General features: G+C 37.5%; 1 protein-coding gene across 21 annotated transcripts in view; it reads right to left on the bottom strand.

The window, feature by feature from the left end:
* Positions 1–27,091, bottom strand: part of ATE1 (arginyltransferase 1) — a 163,795-nt gene that overhangs the window by 67,239 nt on the left and 69,465 nt on the right. For all 21 annotated transcript variants that reach the window (XR_011436097.1, XR_011436110.1, XR_011435634.1 and 18 more), the window contains 2 exons: positions 17,120–17,301; positions 14,213–14,312 (listed from right to left, as the gene is read on the bottom strand). Coding sequence is in view for 15 of the 21 variants with exons in the window: in XM_070259243.1 (XP_070115344.1) it covers positions 14,213–14,312; positions 17,120–17,301 (282 nt within the window). In the remaining 6 variants the exon portion in view is untranslated. The remainder of the gene's footprint in view (positions 1–14,212; positions 14,313–17,119; positions 17,302–27,091) is intronic.

Genomic DNA, 27,091 nt, shown 5'->3' with positions numbered 1-27,091 from the left:
GGTTAAGCTAGCAGGGTCACACGGCATTAAGCATAATGACCTAAACTCAAAGGCCGCATTTCCTTTGGCAGAGTCTACAGGAATAGCAACTTCCCTCAGAAAAGGGGTATGGGTATGACAGGCATCTGAGTACAATGGACTTCTCTGTATAAGACAAATATAAATGAAAAAGAACGAGAGGATAACTGCAAATCACCACATGGGCCACAGACGAAATTGTAAATTTTATGTTTTATATATATATATCTCTAAGTAATGGCTGAAGGAATGCCAAAAAAGGATGGTAAACGTGGGGTAAGATAGACTATTGGAGTCTTAAATTTAAATTGTATTTTACAAAGAGAAGAGAAATGAACAGATTGAAATGAAGCACATCCTGATGGGCAAAGGCATGTCTAAAGGCAGACAGTGAGCAATCAGGAAGAAAAGGGAACCCCTGAAGAACCAAGCAGAGGAATCTGGGTTTAAGAGAACTGTGTGAGACACCACAGATTTTCTAGCAAAACGATTCTCACACAACGTAAATCATCCTTGAACAGTTCTGTGGTTGAGGCTGGACACAGGACAGACGGAAGTGAAGCGACAACGACAGGGAACATCCTCCAGCAGTGGACACCGGGCTTCCTCTGCTTCTCAGCATCGTTATTTTCAACTTACTGTTCTATACCTAAGATAATTACACCACTCAAGGCTGCTTTCCTTTCGCTAACGCCACAAACTTAGACAATAAGGCTTTTGAAAGTGTCAGGCATGAAATCTTACAGTTGCCTTATTTCTACAGAATGAAGATATAAGAACCAAGAGAACATGTATAGATAGATGCAGGAACGAAGACCTGAGCTGTGATGGAGAGTCCCAGAGCGGTGGCAGAAGGGTGGGAACTGATTTCATTCTCACAACTACACCAAGGTAGAATACCAGGCAAGAAAAACAATACTTAAACACATGTACATATGTGCTTCTCTAAAACAGCTTAGTTCCGACCATGCTAAGTTGAAGAATGTGAGCATAGGATGTGCCAGACATCTCTGTCCCAGTAAGGCAGAAAATAAGTATAACCTCCCAACCTAAAATGTATATGCCAACACTGTTTTCTCTGTACTAAAAAAGATGAACTGAACTCAGCTGAAAGGTAAGAGTAATTCAATTCACTTGGTTATTATGAAGCTGTCAAGTTTCTTTTCATTTCCGTAACAACAGTAAAACAGAATGAGTTATAAATACTAAAGACAGACCCTACCATGTACATAAGAACTAGAAAAAGAAAACATCACATTTTGGAAATTTTAACCTTATTTGTTGTTGCTGCTCTTCCTTCTAAGAGACCTCATCATTTGCTAGATGTATCTCATTGTACAGAACGAGTGCAATGTACAAAGTTCAGAAGCATTAAATTACCCTTAAGTTGACATGAAGGTCACACATAAGCCCCCCAAAGAAAATTTAAGACAGTCCTGTGGTCATCAGTGAGTTTATGGCTGTATAGGGTCATGAATTAGACACGAGAAACTTCTCTCTGGTGTGTCATACAAGATAGTTTATTTCACGATTATTATGGTGAACCCAAAATTAATCTTTCTGGCAGTTCCCGTTTGACAGCAGTAGTCAAATTACCCATGGTAACTCAGCAACCATAAAGCCCTACAGACTTCAATGGCAAGTGGATAAATAACCCTTTAAACAGAGTTTCTCAACCTTGGCACTATTGACATTTTGGGCTAGAGAATTCTTTATTGAGGGGGGCTGCCCTGTGTATTATAGGATGTTTAGCAGCATCCCTGGCCTCTACCCACTAGATACCAGTAGCACATGCACCCCTCCCCTATGGCCCCAGTTGTGACAATCCAAAGGGTCTTCAGATATGGGGTGGGGGTGGGGGGCAAAAATGCTCCTGATAGAAAATTGCAGTTTTAAGGCAAGCAGGAATAGGAAGTCAGAGTGGGAAACTCCTTCATTGTCCTACTACAGCTAATATGTTAGATCATGAAACAAATTAATGTTAGTTAAAATAGTGTTTAGGTTACAAACTTACATTACAATCTAAGTATTACATTTAAAATCATACTCCCTAGAAAAAAATATTTATACTGTACCCTGTTATTTAAAGGGTTTTACTTATAATGAACTTTATTCAATCAGATACATTTCTAAATCAACTTATTTAAAAATAAATCATTAATTCAAATATAAACCACATATAATATTATATAGGACTATCATTTCAGATTTGTAAGTGTTCTAAATTATTTGCAATGCTTTTTCAATTTGAAGAAAAATGCAAATGCAAGAGTATCCTCACTGTTCATCTGACAATTAAAATGTAACTTTCTCATTACTTTAAAAGAAAACATTCTTTTTAATAAACTTATCTTCAATTAATATTGCCAAAAGTATAAAAAGATTTATCCTGTAGGAATGCCAAATGATGCCACTTTATTTGGCATAGATATGCACTTTAACCAATGATCAAATGATTCATTATTCTCATACCTCCATCCATCCATCCACATTTACTATAAATCAGAGATTGCTGCCAAAATAAATAATAAATGAGCTCAAACTCCATCTCTCAAAAAGCTGAGAGTCTAAACAGACAGTCAGAGGGGAAAACAAGCAGTTGTGATACAATGCAGTAAATGTTAGATACCAGCATATAAGCAGCAATGAAAACATATACTTGTGTCCAGGAGAGTCAAGCAAGGTCTTACAGTGGAAGCAAACCTGAGATTAATCTTGCAAGGAGAAAATGAGTAAAGGGACGATTACTCTTCTACTATGAGAGTAGAGAAGGTCTTTTAAAAGCGTGATACAGGGGGCCAGCCCCGTGGCCAAGTGGTTAAGTTCTCCAGCTCTGCTGTGGCGGCCCAAGGTTTCACTGGTTTGGATTCTGGGCATGGACATGGCACTGCTCATCAAGTCATGCTGAAGCGCCCTCCCACATGCCACAACTAGAAGGACCTGCAACTAAGATATACAACTATGTACCAGGGGGGATTTGGGGAGATAAAGCAGAAAAAAAAAAAAAAAAAGATTGGCAACAGTTGTTAGCTCAGGTGCCAATCTTTAAGGGAAAAAAAAAGCATGATACAGAAGCCAGGAGCCATAAAGGGAAAGATTAATAGGGCTACATTAAAATTGAAAACTTCATATAATTAAACAAATATACACACGGTAAACAACGAGATAAGGTAAATGACAAAATGGGATATGACTGGCAAATGACAAGTGCTTGATATCACAACAATACATAAAAAACTCTTCATTGTGTTTTAATCATTCTCTTAACTGAATTTCCATAAAACGTATCATCCTCTCTTAATTAAAGAGGTTCTCTGTAGCTTTTATTCTTTTAAGTTATTTGAAGGAAATGTACAAGAGCAAGTGACTTATTTGCACACCCTTCAGTACTTAAATCAAACATTCATTATAGATTAGACTAGCCAATATCATTCTATAGAGAGAAACCTAAAATTAAATGATTAATTTGCTCATTTAAGGATAGCTCTGAAAAAGGGAAAGCTGGGAAATTTTATCATAACACAAATATAATGACATAGAAATAATTTAATTGAAATACTCATTAAACTGATATGTGCAGGGCAGTGCCCTTAAGAAACTAATTATCCATCTGGGGAAAAAAACACCAGTGTACTTTTCTGTATATATATCACATTTTAATAACAAGTTTACTTAAAAAGAAATACAGGTAGGTAGAAGAGAAAAAGAATTCACAGAAAATATACACTGTACCAATGAGATGGTACTTCAAAATTTTTTCTAGGCCCAACGTTTGAATTAGAACGGCCCGTGAAGGCGGCCAGGTCCTGGCAGTTCTCACTCACTACTTTCCTTCACTTCCTAGTTTTATCCACGCAGACAGATGCCCGCCTTCCACATGCAATGCATGTCAGTAAACTCACCGAGTACCTCCTATTTGCCAATTAATTTGCTGGGCACTGGGGACAATGACAGATAAGACATGGTTTGCTCAAGGAACTGCCAAGCAGGGACCATGTCTGATCATCTTCTTCTTGCCTTGGCATCTAGCACGATATTTTATACAGAGTAGGCCTTCCATAAACACTGACTGATCACATATGCCTACAAACAGCTAGAGCACAAGGAGAGCTACCGATAAAGCACTTAGAAATGACAAGCGTTCACAGAATCGGAGTGGTGACTTCCAGCTTCAGCACACAGAGTAGGAGTAGCACACGGAGTAGGTGAGGGCTGAGGTCAGAGATCAGAGAATGGCGTCACTGAAGACAGGTGCGTGAGCTTGGTCTGGAAAGCTAGCTGTGACTTACAGGTGCAGGGATAAGGGAAAGCCCTCTCAGGTGAGAGAGACAGCACACAGCACAGAGGGAGGGAAGTTCAAGAGTACACAAAATAGTGCCTGGCAGTCAGAGAATAGGGCTGTGGAGACGAGGGAAGCAAACTTTCTTCCTCAGTAGGTCAGGACAGAGCTCGGACATAAGTCTACTTCAAAAGCTCCAAAGATGATTGATATTTTTCAAAGTTTAGGAATCATGTACTATACCAAGTCTTCTATTTCATTGAGGAGAGAGAAAGAAGAAAGGTGGGAAAAATAAGACATAATTAAATTTGTTTTTATTCCCCAGTTAACATTTACCTTTAATTAATATGCAAGTATTTTATGATTCTCCAAAATTAAAAGTTATATACATCTCATCATAAATCTGACAAATAATGTCATTTACATGAATTTCAATTTTTCAAACTCTCCTTCACGTTGCTAAAATTAAATGTGAGTTGACGCAAACTCTGGGCAAGTTAATCATATGGAGCTTCAATTTTCTCATGTGTACTAAGAAGCTTAGAACACATGATCCTTAAGGAACTGCCTTTGATTATGATGTGGCAAAATTCCATCTGTGACAATTTTAGAAACAAGAATTTGTGATGAGTATGTGAATTCTTTTACCTCCCACTGCCTGTAGGAGGTATCAAAAATCCCTTACTAAAATTATTCTGTGGAAATTTTTTCTACTGACTATGTCTAATTTACTGGACATTTAACATCAAGAAAAATAGACGCTGAATCAAAAACTCCAGTGTTTTGTGCTGTGGCTAACTGATGAGATCATCTGTATTTCTTTCAGACCAGCAGTAGCAAAGTCAATACCACGTGTACCCAAATGCATCACCCTGGGCTGCAAGACTGCAGTAAAATCACATTTGCTAATTTGTCTGGTCAGGAAACTGAAAAGCCTGGGAGCTTCAGGATTTCAGTAGCACATGATTTTGCAGATTTAGCTCTATAAACTCCACTTTTTTTGTAAGTGCATTTCTAACAGTAAGGCCAACTATGTGCTTTTGGGCAAACGCCTACAGAATCACAGGGGTACTGTTTGACCACAATCAAGCTGAGGCACCGAGTTTAAGAATGATTAATCACAGATAAATTAGCCTTTTGTTTCTTTTCTGACATTTCCGAACCCTTTCTGATGTTTCAACCATCTGATGTCCGGCCATGTCATGATACCAAGTAGCCTGCCCACAATCACTGTTTCCTTTGGCCCCCACATAAGTCTGGATAAAGAACTGCATCAGAGCACCTCCTTCCCATCTCAGAACGGCTTACAGCAGCACTCTCAGGGACAACATGAAAGCACATTTTTAAATTATACCTAACACCATTTCTACATACTCCAATTCCACTTTCAGAGGAAACTGAATACTTTTAAAATGTATGGGAAGGAGCCAAAATAGAGAATATAAACTAAGCTTTACCTGCAAATATTAAACATTTTGAAAGCAAAGGAAAATTCATTTTTTAAAAAGGCTCAGAAAACTAAATATATTTAAACCAACAGCTCAATTTTAAAAAGTATATACAATAATGATATATATAAAGCATATAACATTTATATTTTAAAAAAATATAAACCAACAGTTCAGTTAAAAAAAAATACTGGTTGTTGGCAGAATGAAAAAAAACACCTGTTCAGTTGTTCACCCGCTGCTTCAGGAAGTGACTCTCCCCATCATCAATCATAGCTGCCCTGAGTTAATTCCACTCCCTTTGCCAATGACTAACTCAGGCATAGATTAGAGGTACAACTCTGACAAATGAAACAAGTGAAGGAGGCTAGGAGGCTTCTTGGTATAATTTTTCTTGATCTTAAAAAGAGATATAGACCACCTCACACATATTAGGATAGCTACTGTCAAAACAAACAAAACCAGGGGGCCGGCCCGGTGGTGCAGCGGTTAAGTGCGCACGTTCCGCTTCGGCGGCCAGGGGTTCACCAGTTCTGATCCCGGGTGCGGACATGGCACCACTTGGCACGCCATGCTGTGACAGGCATCTCATGTACAAAGTAGAGGAAGATGGGCACGGATGTTAGCTCAGGGCCAGTCTTCCTCAGCGAAAAGAGGAGTATTGGCAGCAGTTAGCTCAGGGCTAATCTTCCTCAAAAACAAACAAACAAACAAACAAAAAAATAACAAGTATTGACAAGAATGTGGAGAAATTAGAACCCATTTTGCTGTTGGTGAGAATGTAAAATGGTACAGCCACTATGGAAAACAGTATGGCAGTTCCTAAAAAAATTAAACATAAAATTACCATATGATCCACAATTCCACTTCTGGATTTATACACAGAAGAAATGAAAGTGGGGACTTGAACATCCATGTTCATATTAGCATTATTCTCAATAGCCAAAAGGTGGAAGCAACCCAAGTGTCTACCAACGGATGAATGGATAAACAAAATGTGGCATACACATACAATGGAATATTATTCAGCCTTAAAAAGGAATGAAATTCTGACACCTGCTACAACATGGATGAACCTTGAGGACGTTAAGTGAAATAAATCAGTAACAAAAAAAAATAGACACTGTATGATTCCACTTATATGAGGTACCTAGAATAGTCAAATTCATAGAGAAAAAGTAGAATGGTGGTTGCCAGAGGCTGGGGGCAGGGGGAATGGGTGCTATTGTGTAATGGGTACAGAATTTCAGTTGTACAAGATGAAAAGAGTTCTGGAGATGGATAGTTGCGATGGTTATACAGCAATATAAATACACTTAATACCTCTGAACTGTATACTTAAAATGGTTAAGATTATAAATTTTATGTATATTTTACCACAATTAAAAGTGTTTTTTTAAAAAGAGACACAGGAGAGGACACTGTTCTTTTCTGATTCTAGCCACTGCTGATGGCCTGTGATGCCTGAATAGGTAGCAATCACCCTGGAACTGCGAGAGGAGCAGACCAAGAGGAAGAGCATCACTGAGGATGGCAGCCAGAAAACCAGACCATCCCCTCTCATTTTAGTAGGATAACTCCTTCAAGGAGAAACTCTTCTAAGTTGAAAATATAATTTCCATTCATTTCAGCCAGTTTCTGAGTTCCAAAATTGGCACTGATTTATGCTAAAACAGTACCAAGTCCCGTTAAAATGGCCACAATTTTTATAACAGTTAATGTGAGCAATGATAACACAATATATCAGACAATTTCCTTTCACTGATGACTCTATTTCCCAGCTCTCTTTAAGTTCTACTGTGATTATCCTGAGTCTTACATCTAAGACTATGGCCACAGACAAAACATATCTAACCACATAATGTTTATGTAAATCAATCTTTAATGCATACACACAGGTATACACATGAAGACCAGTAAAACCAAAACAATTCAGTAAAAATGCATTTTAGGAAATATGATGTACAAGAATATAACTGTTATAAATTAGCAAACCATGAGGACTTTGGGAGGAGAATTTATTGCCAGCACACGCCCCTATGTAACTATGAAGATGACCACATAGTGATTTTCCTCTTGCAGTGCTCACCATTTGCAAGACAAGTAAAATCAAAATCTGTCATATTAAGAAATGCCTTGTAGGCTCAAGTCAGGGTATTAAATGAAACTCCTTATAGAGATGAATTCTCATAAGCCAAATGGGCATATCTCTATGGAAATTAAGTGACTCTGCCAAAACTCGCTCACATTGAACCATCAGAAACTTCCCAGATCAGTTCAGCTCAATTGAGGACATGAGTCTGCACAGCTCAACACAGAATGATTTCTATGTACATAAAAATCTACATCTATATCTACTGATTTCCATCCCAGACCATGCGTTTCAGTCATCATGAGTAACAAACCACTCCAAAACTTAGTGGCTTAAAACAACAATAATTCATTATTCCTCAGGACTCTGAGAGCTGGCTAGTTCACGAGGCGGTTCTTCTGCCAGCCTCCCTCAGGCTCAATCACATAGCTGCATTCAGCCAGGAGTGTTTGGACGGGGCTGAAACACGCAGGATGGCTTCAGGCCTCCCAAGTGGCCTCTCTATCCAGCAGAGTAGTTGGACCTTTTACATGATGGCTGGCTCCAAAGACAGAGGAAGGGAAAGCTGCCAGCCCTCTTAAGGCCTAGGCCTGAAGTCCCAGACAGCTACTTCCATGGTATACTATCAGTCAGTGCAAGTCACAAGGCCAGTCCACCCAGGGAGAGGGAAACAGACTCTACTTCTGATGGATGGAGCAGCATGCACACCCAGGGTAAGAGGAACTGATGATGGACACCCTCGGAAAGCATCTATCAAACCATGGTCCTCCCTACACATAAAGATAGACTCGTCATTTCAGCATGCCTCCATGACAGCTCATTACTCAATAAAAGCAAGCGGGTAAAACCAGCTCTTTTGTGTATCTCAGACCTGCTGTCAAATACTTTAACTTGCTCTATGTCATACAATAAATGTATTACATGTAACTTAACATGTCTAAATCTACACATTACTCTAGTTTCAGATACAGTTAAATGTCACTTGTTGTCACTTTATGCACTATACTATAATTGTCTACCTGCCCCTTCAGCTGTAAGCTGTATCAGGGCAAGGCCCACACCTACACTGCTTACAACTATATTCCCAGTGTCTAGTGTGTACCAGGCACCTAAGAGACTGCTTCTTCTCAGTTATCAAAAATATTCCCCTATTTTGAAATATATTCCTTTTCTCTTTAATACCAGATAGAAAACACTTTCGTAGATTCTTCCAAGTATATTTTACAATGTGGCTCTCCCAGACATAGATTTTACTATTTTAAAAACAGGTATGAAACGGCTTTAATCTATCATGACCATAAATTACTGCCTATCTTTATCCTTAAGTAAAGAGAAATCAGAGTCTTAGTTTCTGATACAACATGTGGAACAGAGTGACATGGTATTCTGTCACATCCTCTGACTAGTTCTCCTCAAATTCAATGGCTCAGTCAGTGGGATATGTAGATGCTCTTTTCTGACATAAATGGGCTTGAACTGAACGTTAGTCAGACTGCCCTCAATGATGACATGCAGCTTGGAGATCTGGCACAAACATACCAAATTCTCCTCACTTCAGTGGAGAAAAATAGCCATTTTACTCCACCATCAAACATCTGAGCTCTGAGACTTTTTCTGCACTGAATGGATAAGGAAAAATCAACAGACACCCTGTGGCACAATGCAGGATTTATTACTGAGAGGTTCACTGTGTTGTAGCACCAACCCCAACAGAGTTCAGTGCCACTTTCCTCCAAGCAAAAGACAAGTGTGCACGATGCTGTGAATTTTCAAAAAGTGAGGCAGCACTGGTATACACTAGCATAAACCTCTCCTTTTCCCCAGCATTTGAACTAAACTAAGAAGTCTGGCTAATAGCACAAGCAGGCCATTTAGAAGTTTGGGTGCCATCTGTCAGCATACATACACAGAACCTTCATAGGTCCCAAAAAAAGCACAGGTAATGATTTTGTGAATGTTAGCCTACTAGGTAGGTTCTATCCTATTAGGACAAGTAGCTCTATAATCAAATTGAAATTAAAAATACAGAATTATCTCATTTCTACATCATTCCCATCTTACAGTTGCAAAAACCAAGATTAGCTGTAGTTAAGCCAACTTCTCCAAACCGTTGCACAGTTCTGTGTCATCAGCTCCCTTTGCTATCAGTACTTATCATACTCCATGATATCTAGTCACATTCTATTAAGACTGTCTGTGTGTCTAAGCTATAACCTATTTACAAAGTAGAAGTTGTCCTAGTCACACTCAGTATATATTTGTTAAATCAAAGAGTTTCTCACTATTCTACATACTTTTGACCCTCAGCATTAGGATTTCTACTCATTAATTCAACAAATGTCTATTAAGAATTAAAGATCTACTGTGTAGCAGGCACACTGTTAGGCACCTGGTATACACAATGAAGATAAACATCAACAGATTCTCACAAATGTATGCACAGGAAATAGACTTGAGTTTTAGGAAGAAATGGAGAATGCTACAGGAGCTGGGGGTGGGGAGGCTGGGTGGTCCAATCTAGTCTTAGGGTCCAGTACAGATTACTGGAGAAAGTAACTCCTAGGCTGACAAACGATGGATGAGGAGTTTGTAAGCACGGAGGATGGGCAGAGGAAGGGAGAAAAACAAGAGAACGGTACGGGTAAGGGCCCTCAGGTGGGAAAACCCAGCTGAAAGGAGGTCACCTGTAGATATGAGCTTCTTCAGTAAGAGTGATTCTGAATTTAACAAACAGAAAATAGCAAACTCTACAATGAGAAATAGCCATCTTTCCAGTTATCATTAGGCTCTAAGATGTGAAAAATCAATCTGGTGCAGGGGTTCCCAAGCCTCACTTCACATTAGAATCTTCTGAGCATGAAAAAGAACTCTGATGCCCATGGCTGAAGCCCAACCAATTAATCACAATCTCTTAAAATGGACCTGACCATCGGTATTTTTAAGAAGTTCCCCAGGTCATTCTAAAGTTCAGCCAAAACTGATGACAGCAGCAACTCAAAAGCTAAGCACCGCACTGGCTGTCCCCTCAGCCTCTTCCTGAAATGACCCTTTGTCTTCCCACTGGCTGACTTCTTGTCAATCAAATCTTAGCCTAAACATTACTCCTCAGAGAGGCCCACCTTTACCCCAATCTAAAGTAGCCATACCTACTAAATGTTTACCACCTCACACAGTACTTACCCCATCTGACATCTGTCGGCTCTATTAATTTATCGTAGGTCATCCACTAGAATGGAAGTTCCATGAAACTAGGGATCTTGCCTGTACTGTTCACTGCTGTATTTGCAGTAGGAACTCAATAAATATCACAGAGAGGAAGGAACAGACTAGGCCAGAAGACAAGTAGGCGTGGGGGCATCTCTCATGCAAATGGAATTTAAAAAATAATATTCTGAAGCTATACTTCTGACAGATTTAGACTGAATATGATTAAGTCAAATTGAGCTACATGGAGGACATTTTTAAAATCCTTAACTAAAAACTAGATACGAGCCAGACTTCCGTTTCCAAGCAGAGCTCTACCTAGAAAGGAGACTGAAGAACATACAATATTTAGTCTGGACTGGGGTCAGTAAAGGTATGATTAAAAGTCTTCATGCAGAGGAAAGAGCTGACGAAACTATGGTCAATATTTCCACTAATGACCAAAAACAGAAGAAATGGGTTAAAATATAGAGGCATTTAGATTTTAGCTTAGGCATAAGGAAAAACTCACCAAGAAAAATGCTGTGACACTGGAATGGCTATTAAAGATAGGAAGTAAAAGTGAAATTTCTACAAGAGCCTAAGACTGGTATAAAAACACTTCTGTTTAGAATGGGTCATACACAAGCACACAGAGGAAGATGAATAGATAGGGTGGTCAGAGTTTTGAGTGTTTAATTGTATTACATTATCTTGAGTACTTGAGTTTCCTACCCTGACCTAATTCAGATCTAGTACCAGAAAAATGAGCTAGAAGGAGAAAATGCTAATAAAAACAGTATCAAATAAGTATTTTAGGAAAAGAAAAATACGTTCACGTGAGCTTTTCCTTCTGCACAGAATATATCTTTAGACCTATCAAGTAAATTATTAATTCAGCCATAAAGAAAATTTTTGATGACCAAATTCAGAAGTTATCTACAGTGTACACTTAAGTATGAGATCAAACAAGAAACTCCAAAGGCCAGCAGGACACCTTGACCAGACTACCTGGGCTGTCAACATAAAACCAGCAAGGTAACGAGAATCACCCTTCTCTCAAAGCCAGTTCTACTTTTAGAATCCATAATTTCTAACAATGGACTCATCACTTCCCCAGCCATTCAGTACTTAACCTCAAAGCTTTGGAATCATTCTTGATCATTCCCACATTTAGTTAATCACCAACTTCTGTGGATTATTCCTTTGTAAGAGGGGACAAAAAAAAAGAGGGAGGGGAAATTTATGGATTAAAAAGATTTAAGAGACAAAGCAACGAAATACAATGTATGGACCTCACGAGTTTGGGTCCTAAGTCAAACAAATTAACCGTAAAAAGAAATATTAAGAGGGGGCTGGCCCGGTGGCGTAGCGGTTAAGTGCACACGTTCCACTTCAGCGGCCCAGGGTTTGAATCCCGGATGCAGACATGGCACTGCTTGGCAAGCCATGCTGTGGTAGGTGTCCCACATATAAAATAGAGGAAGATGGGCACAGACGTTAGCTCAGGGCCAGTCTTCCTCAGCAAAAAGAGGAGGATTGGCAGATGTTAGCTCAGGGCTAGTCTTCCTCAAAAAAAAATATTATGAGACAATTGGGGAAACATGAACACTGACTAGATATAGGATGATACTTAGAAATACTAATACTTTTGAGGTGTGATTATGAAAATGTGGTTATTTTTTCAAAGTGCTCTTATCTTTTAGAAATACATACTAAAATATGCACAGATGAAATGATACCCTAGATTTGTTTCAAAACAATTCAAAAGATGATGGAGGTGGGAATCAGGATGAAGGAATAGATGAAATAAGACGTACTAATAATTGCTGAAGCTGAGTAATGGGTATACAGGGGTTCAATTACACTTTTTAATTTGGCTTATGTTTAAAAAGTCCCATAATTTTAAAAAATAATAATTTATACATATGAATATATTCATATTTTTTGATTTATACATGCCATGCTCTTGGCTCTAAAACTTTCAAAGACTCCCAACTGCCTACCTACCTTAGCCTAGCTTTCACAGCCCTTTGGTTACCTTTTTACATGAATATGTCATGAGCAGGGTCACCTCTGAATCCCTATATGCTCCTCCTTGAAATGTGCTTCTCCATTATATCTACTCTTTTCGGGGGCCTCTCCTCCCTCTTAGTTAAACCTTTTCCTCTTTCACACCTTGTGTAGAAAACCCCCACTGCCTCCTATGCCACTCACCAGACCACTGTACTGACCTGGTTTTATGAAAAATACCCCTAATCTTCACTGAGATTACAAGTTTTAAGAGGAAGATTCATATTTACATCTTTCTGCATCTTCAGAGGTTAAAGCAGTGCTCTAAGTGGAGCAGAGGCACTTGGTTACTGCTGCGACAGTGGGCGGGATGGAGGCAGTCTGCTCCTTTACACTGCTGTGGACTTTCCAGAGTTTTTACAGTGGGCTACCAATACTTACAAAACATCGAAGAGGTTCATTAAAGACAGTCATAAAAGCTAAAACTTTTTGAAAGGGAAATTCTGAAATATACTTAAATCTCATAATTATACAATGAATTACAAAGTAAGAGCAATAGACACTATGGTTCTCACTATAGAAAGCTTCATTTCTGAGGCAGGAAGGAGATTTCCTTAATTAACCCATTTGTCCCCCCTTCAAAGCTCAAAAGCCTGTGCCATGAGACAAAAATCCTATTAGGGATTCATTTTTTCTACGATGAAAACCATACAAATATTTGCAAATATTATATTATTGAAAATATCTTGCTGCTTGCATCGAGCTCAAGTTTTTCTGGACTGTGACTGGGTCCAAAGGAAACAAAGCCAAAACTAAATGGACGAGAAAGAATGGAGGGCAGAGGAGAGTTAGAGTGCACCCAGAGAAGGCAGATTTCTTAGTGGGCATACTGTGCTGCCCCAAGTAAGGAGGACCCCACTGAAAGTTCAAGAATAGCTGGGATTTCTACGTATTCAGGTTCTTTCTACATATTAACCTATATTAAACAAATATTAAGTGCCTATGTGTCAGGCACTGTTCTAGGCAATGAACAAACTAGATTCTATGAAAAGTTTAAAACATATTTTAAAATAATTCATGATTTACATTTGGCAAGGTAAATTAATATGACAAGAAACTATGAAAGCACTAACTTTCATAATGAATCTACAGCAGACACGTGTGAAAAATCAACTTTACCTTATATTTCATCTTAGGACATGAATGAATGTAGAAACCCATATAGTAATAGTTGAGTTGAGATGTTTTCTCATGAAGTTGCCTAGTAAAAGCAATTTCTCTGCCAAAAGAAGAATAAAGATGAAGGTACAGTTAAGTCCAGTTCCAATATTCAAAGTACTAGTAATTTGATGACAAATATTTGACAAAATCTGATATTAAGCAATCAAAAAAATCCAAGTGTTGGGAGATGAACAATTATAAAAACACTGTAAGATGATTTTTCTACAGAGACACCTCCATCTTGATATCCTGGTCCAACCCACCATTATGGCTCCCTGGACAACAGCAGTAGCCTCCCAGCTGGTTTTCCTGTTTCCACTCTTGCCCCTCCATAACCCCAAAGGGCAATCTTAGTAGTCTTTTATAATGTTAATCAGATCAGGTAACCTGCCCAAACCCTTCCCCCACTCAGCAAATGAATGATACCAGGACATATAGATTGTGCTCAAATAAACATCTGTTAAGCAAATTACTTACATTGCTAAAAAGAAAAGGTAAATAAATGCCATGCCCATGATCCCCAGCTCAAACATTTTTTAAAATCTGCAGACTATATTACATAAAAATCTACAGTGATTCTAAGTTAAAATGTTAAAACTCTACAGTGATAAGAAATGGAGGGAAAATAACCTAAACAGGTTTCACCAAAATACATTAAAATCAAGAATGGAATTGGCAACTTGTAACCTACTCTCCTCAACTTTGCTTTGAAATGTCAATCTCCTGGCTGCCTTTCCTCTTCTATAAATTCAGTGACTCGCAATTCTCAAGGGCACTAACAGGAAGTGACAAGCCTCCAATGCAGTCTCAATCTCCTCACTCTCAAATGACAACCTCTTTCCTGCTCTTGGGCTCCTCTGCTACTTCCTCAAGGCTCTCCAACTCTAGAATTTTTCAAAAGATATACCAAGCAATAAGTGGAACTCTTTCAAATTTTGCTGGGAATTGATTAGTTACTATCTCAAATGCAGTATGATCTCGAAGCTCTCTCTTAGTTTACTGAGACATGAAATGATATTTCATACATAGGCTGGGACTTATTATGTAGGAATAAGTATCATTCTTAATATTTATGAGAAGTATAGGAAAAAAATCCATAGCCACACATTGTAAAGTGAGAGATATAAAAATAAAACAAGAAAGAAAATGGCAACAATTGTGGAGTACTGACTGATTTTGGTGCCAAGAAAATGTATCTTTTCTGAAATATATACTTCTAAACTGACAAAATGTCAATGCTTTAACTTAGTTCCAATTTGAGTGATATCACCAAGAGTCATAAATATTTTTAATTAGTTTACATAAAATGTAAAATCAAATACCTAAGAAAAATAAAACATTATTACAAAGATCAGTTGTAAACACTGTATAATTGTGAATTTGTTATAACTTGGCATTAAGAGAGACTTCAGGTTGAAAATACAACAATAGGGAACTTCTTTATACCGTGGGACATTGAAAGAAAAAAAAAAAACAATTCTGGATCAGACTGAAAAAAAAATCAAATGGTGATCAAAGAAAAATATCAACTCTTCTACTTTTATGAGCCAGAAAATAGCACATACACAATAAATAAAATAATCGCAAAATACATTTTACCATGATGTGAAAATGTGACCATCAGACAAAAAGACTGGGAAAAGTAAAGAAAAAAATGACACAATGGGGGCCGGCCCCATGGCCAAGCGGTTGAGTTTGTGCACTTCACTGCAGCAGCCCGGGGTTTCGTTTGTTAGGATCCTGGGCACGGACATGGCACGGCTCGTCAGGCCACGTTGAGGTGGTGTCCCACATGCCACAACTAGAAGGACCCGAGTGTAAAATATACAACTATGTACTGGGGGTATGTGGGGAGAAAAAGCAGCGGAAAAAAAAAAAGAAGATTGGCAACAGTTGTTAGTTCAGGTGCCAATCTTTAAAAAAAGAGAAAAGACATAATGATAGAGGGAGAAAAACAGAGACTCAAGCTCCAGACAAATAATAGAAAAATAATTCTCAATCCTCCTTCCCTCCTCTTTCACTTATATACACAGATAAGCAGGAATAAAAATAGAAACAAATATTTTCATGGAATAAGACCCCAATCCTTTTACCATTACAATAATGCGCGTAAAAATATTTGTGCTGTGTTGCGTATATTTTCAGCCACAGACATAAAAGAGAGATCATCTTTTGGTGAGGGTCAGAGTCAGATGGACAGTCAGGAACTCCTCAGTCCTGTTCTATATATTTTATATAACTGCGTATTTCTTCCGACAGACTCACATTGCTTTAATTCATTACACCAGATTCATTTAACCTTTAGTTATAAAAAAAATATATGATAGCAATGACAAGAAAAAATATATAAAGAATATAACTTTTTATTGCTGAGGAAGATTTGCCCTGAGCTAACATCTGCTGCCAATCTTCCTCTTTTTGTATGTAAGCCACCACCATAGCATGGCCATTGACAGACAAGTGGTGTAGGTCCAGGCTCAGGAGCTGAACCTGGGCTGCCAAAGCGGAGCGTGCTGAACTTAACCACTAGGCCACTAGAACATAACATTTATGGAACATTAAGTGGTTCTGAATGGGGAGCTTAAATAAATGCATAAACTAAACAACAAAAGCATCCTACAAATACAATGACTTCCCATACACTAGACTAGATGGATACCTTAAAAAGCAAGGGAACTACTATCAGACATTGGCTTCAGTTCTAAAAGTGATATTTCTAAATATCAATATATAAGAGACTACTATAGCAACAAATTACTATGTACTATCAAACAGGATTTCTACTGTTATATGATGAAATATAATCAAATAAGGAATTATTTGATGTTTCATATGACTCATTACAACTGTCAAAAGCAATCTTACCGGAGTGCAGAGTAGACACCCAAAGACAGAAATGAATAATCAGGATCGTAGTACAAATACACAGATGATACACAGTATGGAAGGATGTCAATCACTCCCACAGCAATGATCTTTCCATCAAGCCAATACTGCTGGTGAAAGGAGCCATAACCACAATCTGGTCCATTAGGGGGATTCTCTGCCTGTGAAAAAGCAGACACACAAATATGAACAATTTGTCATTTTTCTCTTTATATTAAAAATCTCAATAATTAACCTATTATAGATTTATTTTATTCAGATTATCAAGTCCTAAAATTTCCTTTTAGTTGCCCCTTATTTTCTGTAGTCACAGCCTGCAAACATTTTTACGTGTAGAAACACTGAGCAAATAGAAGAATGAAAAAGAAAATCAACTTAAGATTTTTTTCAACTCGTTTTAAAATTTGGCAGTAGAAAATATAAATTTTATAGGGTAAGTAAAAAGCAATTAAATTGTGTTTTTCTCGGGCTGGCCCAGTGGTGCAGCAGTCAAGTGCACACGTTCCGCTTCAGCAGCCTGGAGTTCGCAGGTTCAGATCTCGGGTGCAGACATGGCACTGCCTGGCACACCATTCTGTGGCAGGCGTCCCATATATAAAGTAGAGGAAGATGGGCATGGATGTTAGCTCAAGGCCAGTCTTCCTCAGTGAAAAGAGAAGGATTGGCAGCAGTAAGCTCAGGGCTAACCTTCCTCACACACACACACAAAATTGTGTGTCTCTGTTCCACACAAAAGTTGGGAAAGAAATGTGAACGAGAGAAAGATGGAGAACATAAAAAGAGAGGGCTGGCTGAGAATAGGAGAACTTCCCCACACTGCCAGCCAGGCCTGATCTATGACTACGCTGCACTAGTAAGATATGTGATTCCATTATTCGTTCTAGGTAAGAGTTTCTGTGTACGAACACAGGGCTATGACTTTTCTCCCTATTAGCCATAGGGAAATTAAGTTATTTCCTTGTCATCTTACTGTAACTATACCCAGAGAAAAAATTTCGAGATTTAAGAGTATAATCATTTTTCTGTAAATAGTTAGCTGAGTGATATTTCTCATTGTAAAATCCAGAATGATGGGGCAGGCCCCATGGCCAAGCAGTTAAGTTGTGTGCTCTGCTTCAGCAGCCAAGGGTTTCACCTGTTCAGATCCTGGGCGCGGACATGGCACCGCTCATCAGGCCACATTGAGGTGGCGTCCCATGTGCCACAACTAGAAGGACCCACAACAATATACAACTATGTACTGGGGGGATTTGGGGAGAAAAAGAAGAAAAAAAAAAAGAAAGACTGGCAACACTTGTTAGCTCAGGTGCCAATCTTTAAAACAATAAATAAAATAAAATCCAACCTGATTTTAAATATAACTGCTATTAAATGAAAATTGTATAATGAAAATTATGAAGCAGCATAAAAAATGTTTGCTAGAGATTAAATGGATGTTGGAGATTAAAAATTTAAGTTGAACAAATGCAAAAAAACTTGTGTATCATTTTCACACAGTTAAAATTAGAGAATGTGTACGGAAAAAAGCTAGAAGGGAAGGAAGAAAAATAAAAAAGGCAGATTTGCTAATATTAAAACCATAAAAAGACAGTACAAGATAGCAAATCTACAGATCAATATCTCATAAACATAGATACAAAAATCCTCACCAAAATATTAGCAAATCAAATCCAACAACATATAAAAAGAATTATACACCATGACAAAGTGAGATTAATACTAGGCATGCAAGGCTGGTTCAACATTAGAAAAGTAATTTAAAAAAGAAAAGCAATTGTATAATCACTATAAAAGCAGGCTAAAAGAAAAAAATCACGATCATTATCAATTGCTGCAGAAAAAACATTTGACAAAATCCAACACCCATTCATGACTAAAAACTCTCAACAAACTAGAAGTAGAAGGGGCACTTTATCAACAGGATAAAGAATATACACAAAAAATCTACAGCTGACATTATACTTAATGGTAGGAAGCTGGACGCTTTCCTCCCTAAGACTGGGAACAAGGCAATGATATCCTCTCATCATTCCTATTCAACACCATACTGGAAATCCTAGCTAGTATAATAAGACAAGAAAAGGAAATAAAAGGTATACATACAGATTGGGAAGGAAAAAAGAAACTGTCTTTGTTTGCAAATGATATGACTTACTGTATAGAAAATTGTAAAGAATCAACAACAAAAAATGGAACCAAAAAGAAATTATAGCAAGGTCACAGGATACAAGGTCAATATACAAAATTCAATTGTTTTCCGATATACCAATAATGACTGGAATTTGAAATTAAAAACACAATACCTTTATAAAACCACCAAATGAATTACATACCTAAGTATAAATCTAACAAAATATGTACAGAATCTATATATAGAAAACTACAAAACTCTGATTGAAGGTGATGTAAATACAAGGAAAAATATAGATTGGAAGACTCAAATATTGTTAAGATGTTCATTCTTCCCAAGTTGGGTCTACAGATTTAATGCAATCCCAATCAAAATCCTAACACGTTATTTTGTAGATATCAACAAACTGATTCTAATGTTTATATGGAAAGGCAAAAGACCCAGAAGAGCCAACACAATACTGAAGAAGAACAAAGTTGGAGGACTGACATTACCCGATATCAAGACTTACTATAAAGCTACAATAATCAAGATAGTGTGATATTGGTGAAGAATAAATAGAACAACGTAACAGAATAGAGAACCCAGAAATAGACCGACAAAAATGCAGTCAACTGACCTTTGACAAAGGAGCAAAGACAATTCAAGAGAGAAAGGATAGTCTTTACAACAAATGGACAAGTGGACATCCAAATGCAAAAAAGGCAAAAGCTAGACACAGACCTTACATCTTTAAAAAAATTAACTCAAAAAAAAAAGTTAACTCAAAATGCATCACATACCAAAACATAAAATGCAAAACTCTAAAATTTCCAAATGATAACATGACAAAATCTAGGTGACCTTGGGTTTGGTTATGAGTTTTTAGATACAACACAGCACAATCCATGAAAGAAATAATTGATAAGCTGAACTGCATTAACATTAAAAACTTCCGCTCTGCAAAACACATTGTTTAAAGAACAAAAAGTCAAGCCACTGACTGAGAAAATCTTGCAAAACGTACACCTAATAAAGGACTGGTATTCAAAAATACAAAGACTCCTAAAATTCAACAAGAAAATAACCCAATTGAAAACGGGCAAAACATTTGAGCAGACACCTCACCAAAGATGATGCAGAGATGGCAAATAAGTATATGAAAAGACACTCAACATTGTTTGCTGTTAGGAAATGGAAATTAAAAAACAATGAAGAGTACTGTACAACTATTACAATGGCTGAAATCCAAAAACCTGAATACCAAATGCTGGTGAGGATGCAGAGCAACAGGAACTCTCCTTCATTGACGATAGGAATGTAAAATGGTATAGAAACTGTGGAGGACAGTTTGGGAGGTTTTTTTTACAAAGCTAAACAGTCCTACCATACAAATCAGCAATCACGCTCCTAGGTATTTATGCAGTTAGTTTGAAAACTTAGGTCACAAAAACCAAAAGGCCTGCAGGCAAATGTTTATAATAGTTCCATTCATAATTGCTCCAAAATGGAAGCAACCAAGATATTCTTCAATAGGTGATAAACCGTGATGCATCCATACAATAGAAAATTATTCATCAATAAAAAGAAATAAGCTATCAAACCTCACACAAAATGGAGAAACCTTAAATGCATATTGTTAAATAAAAGAAACCAGTCTGAAAATGCTACGTACTGTATGCTTCCAATTACATTCTGTAAAAGGCAAAACTATTGAGACAGTAAAAAGATCAGTGGTTGCCAAGAATTTGAGGGGTCTGGGGAGGGATGAACAGAGGAAGCAGAGCAGACTTTCAGGGTGAAACTATTCTATATAACACTGTAGTACCGGATATGCGACATTATGCATTTGTCAAAACTCACAGAACTTTACAACACAAAGAGTAAACTTAAATGTATTCAAAATAAAAGAAAATCATTTAGATTAAAGGATCCCAGGAAGGAATGCAGATGACGACAAGAGAATCTATTACAAATGTACGAAACAATCTCACTGAAAGAGGTTGGGGAGGGAAAGTTGCTGACTTAAGTAACTTTTGGCATCTATGACCATGAAGGCAAAAGGACATCTGCACATAAGCATTGTATCCTACCTGATGAAGTTGTTTCCCACGAGGACTACGGGTTACAATTCAGATACTGATACACATGTATACTGGAATTGAACAATTAAGTAAATGGATGACGGATGGTAAAAAAAGATTGCTCACTGTTGGAGTGGAAATTCACAGATAAGCAAGGAGACCAGGCTAGAATGATCCATGTGGTAACAGATTAGAGTTGGAGACATGAGTAAAATGGTTACATATAGAAATATTTATACGTAGGTATATAATCATAGATATGTTCATTCAATACAAGGGTTAGTATACATACATATATTTCTTTGCTCTGTCAGATGAGGAGACTAAAAGAAATGACATCCCATTAGCACTAAGCTCATCTAGCACCCAGATCTTGGTTTCTAATATCATTCTGCAATAAAAGGAACAAGGGCTCCTTGGAGAAATGGGTGATTCTAAGACTAAGGCAGGAAATGTACAAGATGAGCCTAGAGCATCTTATAGAGTCAGAAGTAAGGAAGTACTTGAAAAGCAAAAACAAAAACAAAACCCACACTGATAGAGGTACATCAAAGGGGCATTAAGAGTCAACTGAAAGAGCTCCCCATGACCAAAGCTGGAACAATTTGAGCAACAAAATAAAGCAGTACTGGATTATAACCCAAAGTATAAAATAAATATCTGTGAGCCTGTCCTGATATAAATGATTGAGTAAACAAATAAGGAAGAGACAAATCTCCGATGCAGAAGAATTCCAAAAAGTTTATGTAGATGTCCTAAGAGTAGGAGAGCCTAACTTCCTACTACTTAAGTATGGGCTGCAGACAGTGACTTCTTTCCTAAGAGTGCAGTATGGAGAGGGGTAAAGGGGTAAAAAAGGTGGTCAAGGTCAATAACAACAAATAAGAGAGGATTTAGTAAGGCACTAGCGGTATCGGTGACTTCTAAAACTTCTATTGCTGTAGTTAAAATGTTGTTTGGGCAATAAATACATCTTTAAACTTTTAAGAGCTTCCACCAACTATAATAATAAATTCTGTCACATCATGGTTTTAGCATTCACTGTCACATATAGGATTGCTCTTTAAAAAGTCATTACTATTTTTCTAGAAACAGATCTAGTTTGAAGAGTAGAACAGATAAACAGAAGCATTAACCAAAAGGAAAAAGAAAAGGATATTAACCTGTCATAACTACAGCATCTGAGTTGATACCAATACTCTAAATTGCTAATAGACTTGAAGCCTAATCACCTGTCTGAGAAACGGAAATGCTCCAAATATGTTATAAGAAATAAACAAATTCTTATACATTACTGAATTTTCTGAAATCCATTTTTTAAGTGTAAGCCCTGAAGCTCATAAGAATGAAGCTCCCTGTCTTTAAAAATAATCATGCAGGAGAGCAACCCCTGCAGTGACACAGACAGAGAAAAGCTGTCAGTTTGTGATAGGTATGGTGGGGAGCCTGTCAAATGCCAGAAAACCTCCAAGTCAAAACTTAATTGGATGACTTTTAAATGAATCTAAATTCTTCCATGATTTCAGTTTAGTGCGTCATTCTGGGATTCATTAAATCTAATGTGCGTAGTCATTCACTCAAAAATGTATTTATCAAGGACATAATAAGTATGAACTCAAAAAGTATATTCTCTATAAATAACCAATATATTCTGTTAACTCTAAATATAAATCAGTCCTACTTGTTGTGCCAGCTTGAAATATTTTTTCAAACTCCAATTACCTTCTCAGTTTCCAATTTTCATCATTTCTCTCATTCCCTGGACCTCCCATTCAATAACCTAATTCTATTTACTTCATTGGTTTGTTCTCCTGTGAGTCCACTCATGACCAATTTGTCCTACCACAGGCATTATTCCAACTCTCAATTCATGTAAAAGTTGGGGGTCTTCCCCTTCCACAACACACTTTATATAGATATGGGCTGGCTTATAATTACTTAGGAAAGAACAAGCCACATAACTATTCTGACACCCATCACATCACAGATGAGGAAACCTGAAATCCAGGAGTCAATGATGCAACACAATGATCATAAAACCATGAGGTTATAAACGACTCACAAACTCCCCTCCTAGCCCCCAGCTCAATGCTAGTTTTATGGTAATGTAAGAAAATCAGCTAGCCAAATACATTTTTTAAAACTCATTTTTTGCATATCTCTAGCATATCCAAGTCAGTAAACATAGTAACATGAAAAACAAAGTATTTCAATGCATGTTTTTTAAAAAAAGTTTTCTTAAAACTTGCCTTGCTGTACTCCTTTTCTTTCCAACATGTTTTCTGACAATTAAAATATGAAAGATTTCCTTTTCTCCCTAGTGGGGCCCTCACTGATCTAATTTTAAAAAACAGATTTCAAAAATAGAAGATGATCCAAGTAAACGCAGATAAGAAGCTATTTTCCTAAAAGTACATCTGGTTGTCTCAGCACTACTGTTTAATAATGATCTGTTGTCCTCAATTTGGTTAGGAGGTCAATCAATACTTTCCAGGTTTTCAACAGGTACCCAGCAGCTGTGGAAAACAGACTGGAGGTGAACCTGAGAGATTGATTCTCTTGGCCCTCCATGCAGCTGGATGGAAAAAATTCAGTGCCTACATGTTTCCAATACCATAACGTCCCCGATTTTTGTCTATATACACACACACATTTGTTAAATCAGGTCTATCCTTCCACCTGACACAAAACTGCCAAAACAGAATTTCGTTCCCTCAAACACAATCCCTTAATTCAAATTATTTAACACTTTAAAACATAGAAAGAACACAGGAGTTTGAGGGACACAGCATAGGAGAAAAAAACAGAAAGAACAATAATTAAATCTGTGAAATCAGAAGTCAACCGAACTCTTGGTATGGCTCCCCAGTCGTTCAGTAACATCCCTGAAACACAGACTCATTGAATTTTATCATACTAAATGCCTCAATATGCTATTATTTGGATACCCATTGATTACAAATGCGTAAATGAACAGCAACCAGAAAGTATCTTTATTGCAAATTTATGTATTAACTATCAGCTTACATAGATTTGTCACCCTCACCTCCACTAGGTCAAAAAGGGCCGCATCTTAATTCTCCAAAAGGCTCAGTCCCACAGTATTACAGAGGCCTCAAGTCACTGACTAGTCTCTGCTTACTGCCTTGAGAATCCTACTTCAATACTTGGGATTGTTGCATTTCTTAAACTTCTTATTTAGTTAAGGCCTTTTAATCGCTAACACTCTTCAACTGTCACAAACACAGAAGGTGATATAATTACAGATTATGCAGGAAAATACACTATTTGGGAAAGAGAAAGTAACAGAGGTGCTGCCTCAACGACACAGTGTAAATCAGCGGCACAGTGTAAATCAACTTCTTGGTCTTAAAATCCCTTTATGCTTAAAAAAGTTATTGAGGACCCCAAAGAGGTTCTGCTTATTCAACTGTATCTGTACATATTTATTGTATTAGATATTAAAGCTGAGACTTTTAACAATATGTATTTGGTAATTCACTTAAAAATAAAAACAAACCCACTACACGTTAATATACTTTGTTAAAAAAAACTGTATTTTCCAAGCCCCAAAAAGATCTAGTGAGAAAAATGGCACTGTTTTATATTTTTGCAAATCTCTTGAACATCTGGCTTAACAGAGGACACGTGAATTTTCATATTTGCCTCTGCATTTAATTTGTTGCCAGTATGCAGCCTCTGGAAGACATCCCCATACACTCATAAGAGAATGAGAGTGAAAAAGGCTAATAAAATAATTTTTACCTTGAGGACCCCGAGAAAAGGCCTCAGAGACCACCAGGGGTTGTAGGACCACACATTTGAGAACCACTCACACAGATGTATTTTTAAAATATAGTTAGAGGAAGAGTCTATAAACCACACGCTGCCACAGAAAGCGAGCAGGTTATAAAGACTTGAGTCCAGAATTCAGAATCAAAGCATCTGGATTCGCGCTCTAACTCCACTGTACACTTTCTCACTATTTTACCTTAGCAGGACAATAATTTAACCTCTTTTAAAAGAATCAATTTCTGCATTTTTAAAGCAGGAATCATACTACTACTCACCTTCGAAGGTAGTTGTGAGAAACAAACAATGTACAAACAAAAGCACCTTGCAGACTGTGGGCAAATTTGGGTTGGTTTTTGCTTTTGATTTTCATTTTATGTCTATGAAATTACATCAGTGGCTCACTGAATAGCAAAGTTACTTTAACAGCAGCTATGTTTAATTTCCTCATAAATAAGTCAGTGATGTGATTAGCAATATTTAATAGTTTATCTTTCTCATGCCTGCAGTTTGCAGCTTTGGATATGTGAAACAATTAATAAGTAAAGTTATTCTTCAGAAGTTCCTCAATTTCAAGGATTTAGCTGATAACAGGAAAAATATAATAAAGCTCACTGCCAGGCATACAAAAGGAAAAAAACGTCTTAAATGTTGGGAAAGGATGGCACGGCTTCTGTGATTAATGAGCTATGCAGTACAATACCAAAGGCACTACATAGAACGACATTGATATTAATAGGCCAATTTAGGCTTCCAGCCAAACTGCTCCCAAAATGCGTGTATATTTACTCTGATAAAGTACACCTGTCTTCTGACCCACCTGCCCCCACGTACCTCAGTTATGCTTAAAACAAACATTGTTAAGACTCAAAGCAAGAGATAAAGAGGGAGTCATATCCCAGGCACCAGGGGTGGCACTTGGGGGACCTAACCAGGGGTTCAAAGACAGCAACAGGGGACGTCTTCAGGGGCCTGGAGAGAGCAGAAGCTGTGTTCTCCTCCCTTCCAACGCATCCAAAAGTGTCCCTCTCAAATCACTTGTTCACACAAAAATCTACTAGTAGACAACTGGTGTGCTGAATTTTTTTTAAACAAGTTTATGGAGACCCCAAAGGCAATCATTTTAAGCACCTGATTAAAGTCTGCATTGTTTTAAAATAACTTATTGCTGCAACTGTTTTGCCTTTTATTAACAGTTTCATGAAACACTGCACTAAAGTTCAGATTCATTTTAAAAACTGAACCCCAAAGGTGTGCTAAACCCACTCTGCATCAAATTCTACATGATTTCTTAAAAAAAAACCTCAAAAACTAAACTTGAAAACTTGAAATAATATAGTCTATAATTAAGAAAAAGAAAACAAATTTAATATGGAAAACGCAAACAGCAATACCCATGGTTAACATATCACATAGTTTTGTATAGTGATTTAAAAATCTAATGCAACCAATTCCTAATTTTCTGGCAGACAATCAGTACACCAAAGATGGCCATCAGATTATCACACTTTCTGCTGCACTGCTATACTGCATGGTAGATATAATGACAATCTACCCAGAAAAAGACACCAACCCTGTTTACAGTTAATGTCCACAGTATATGAAATTACAATACTTTAAGGGCCAATTCTGAGGAAATAAGTGGTTGGACATGTAGTTCCACCCAAAGAACATTCCATTTTGCTCTAATCAGAATCCTCTAAATGTCCACAAAAAGAACATCTGCGTAACCATGCACTTCTGTTCACTGAGACGACAGCAGGGCAAGTCTTCCGGTGGTGAGAGAATGGTTCTTACCACAAGGTCTGCTACTCAAAGAGTCCTTGTTCTCCTGTGAAACTCCCCTCCTGAAAAGACAACTATAACCTTGAACTAGGCTGGGAACATTACCTGATGGGTTTAGCTTCCAATATTCACTATAATCTCCACCAACAAGAGATATTTTACATTTCAAGGTTACTTTTT

Source organism: Equus caballus, chromosome 1 (assembly GCF_041296265.1).
Source record: "Equus caballus isolate H_3958 breed thoroughbred chromosome 1, TB-T2T, whole genome shotgun sequence".
NCBI classification, from domain to species: Eukaryota; Metazoa; Chordata; class Mammalia; order Perissodactyla; family Equidae; genus Equus; species Equus caballus.
This window is presented reverse-complemented; position numbering and strand designations above follow the sequence as displayed.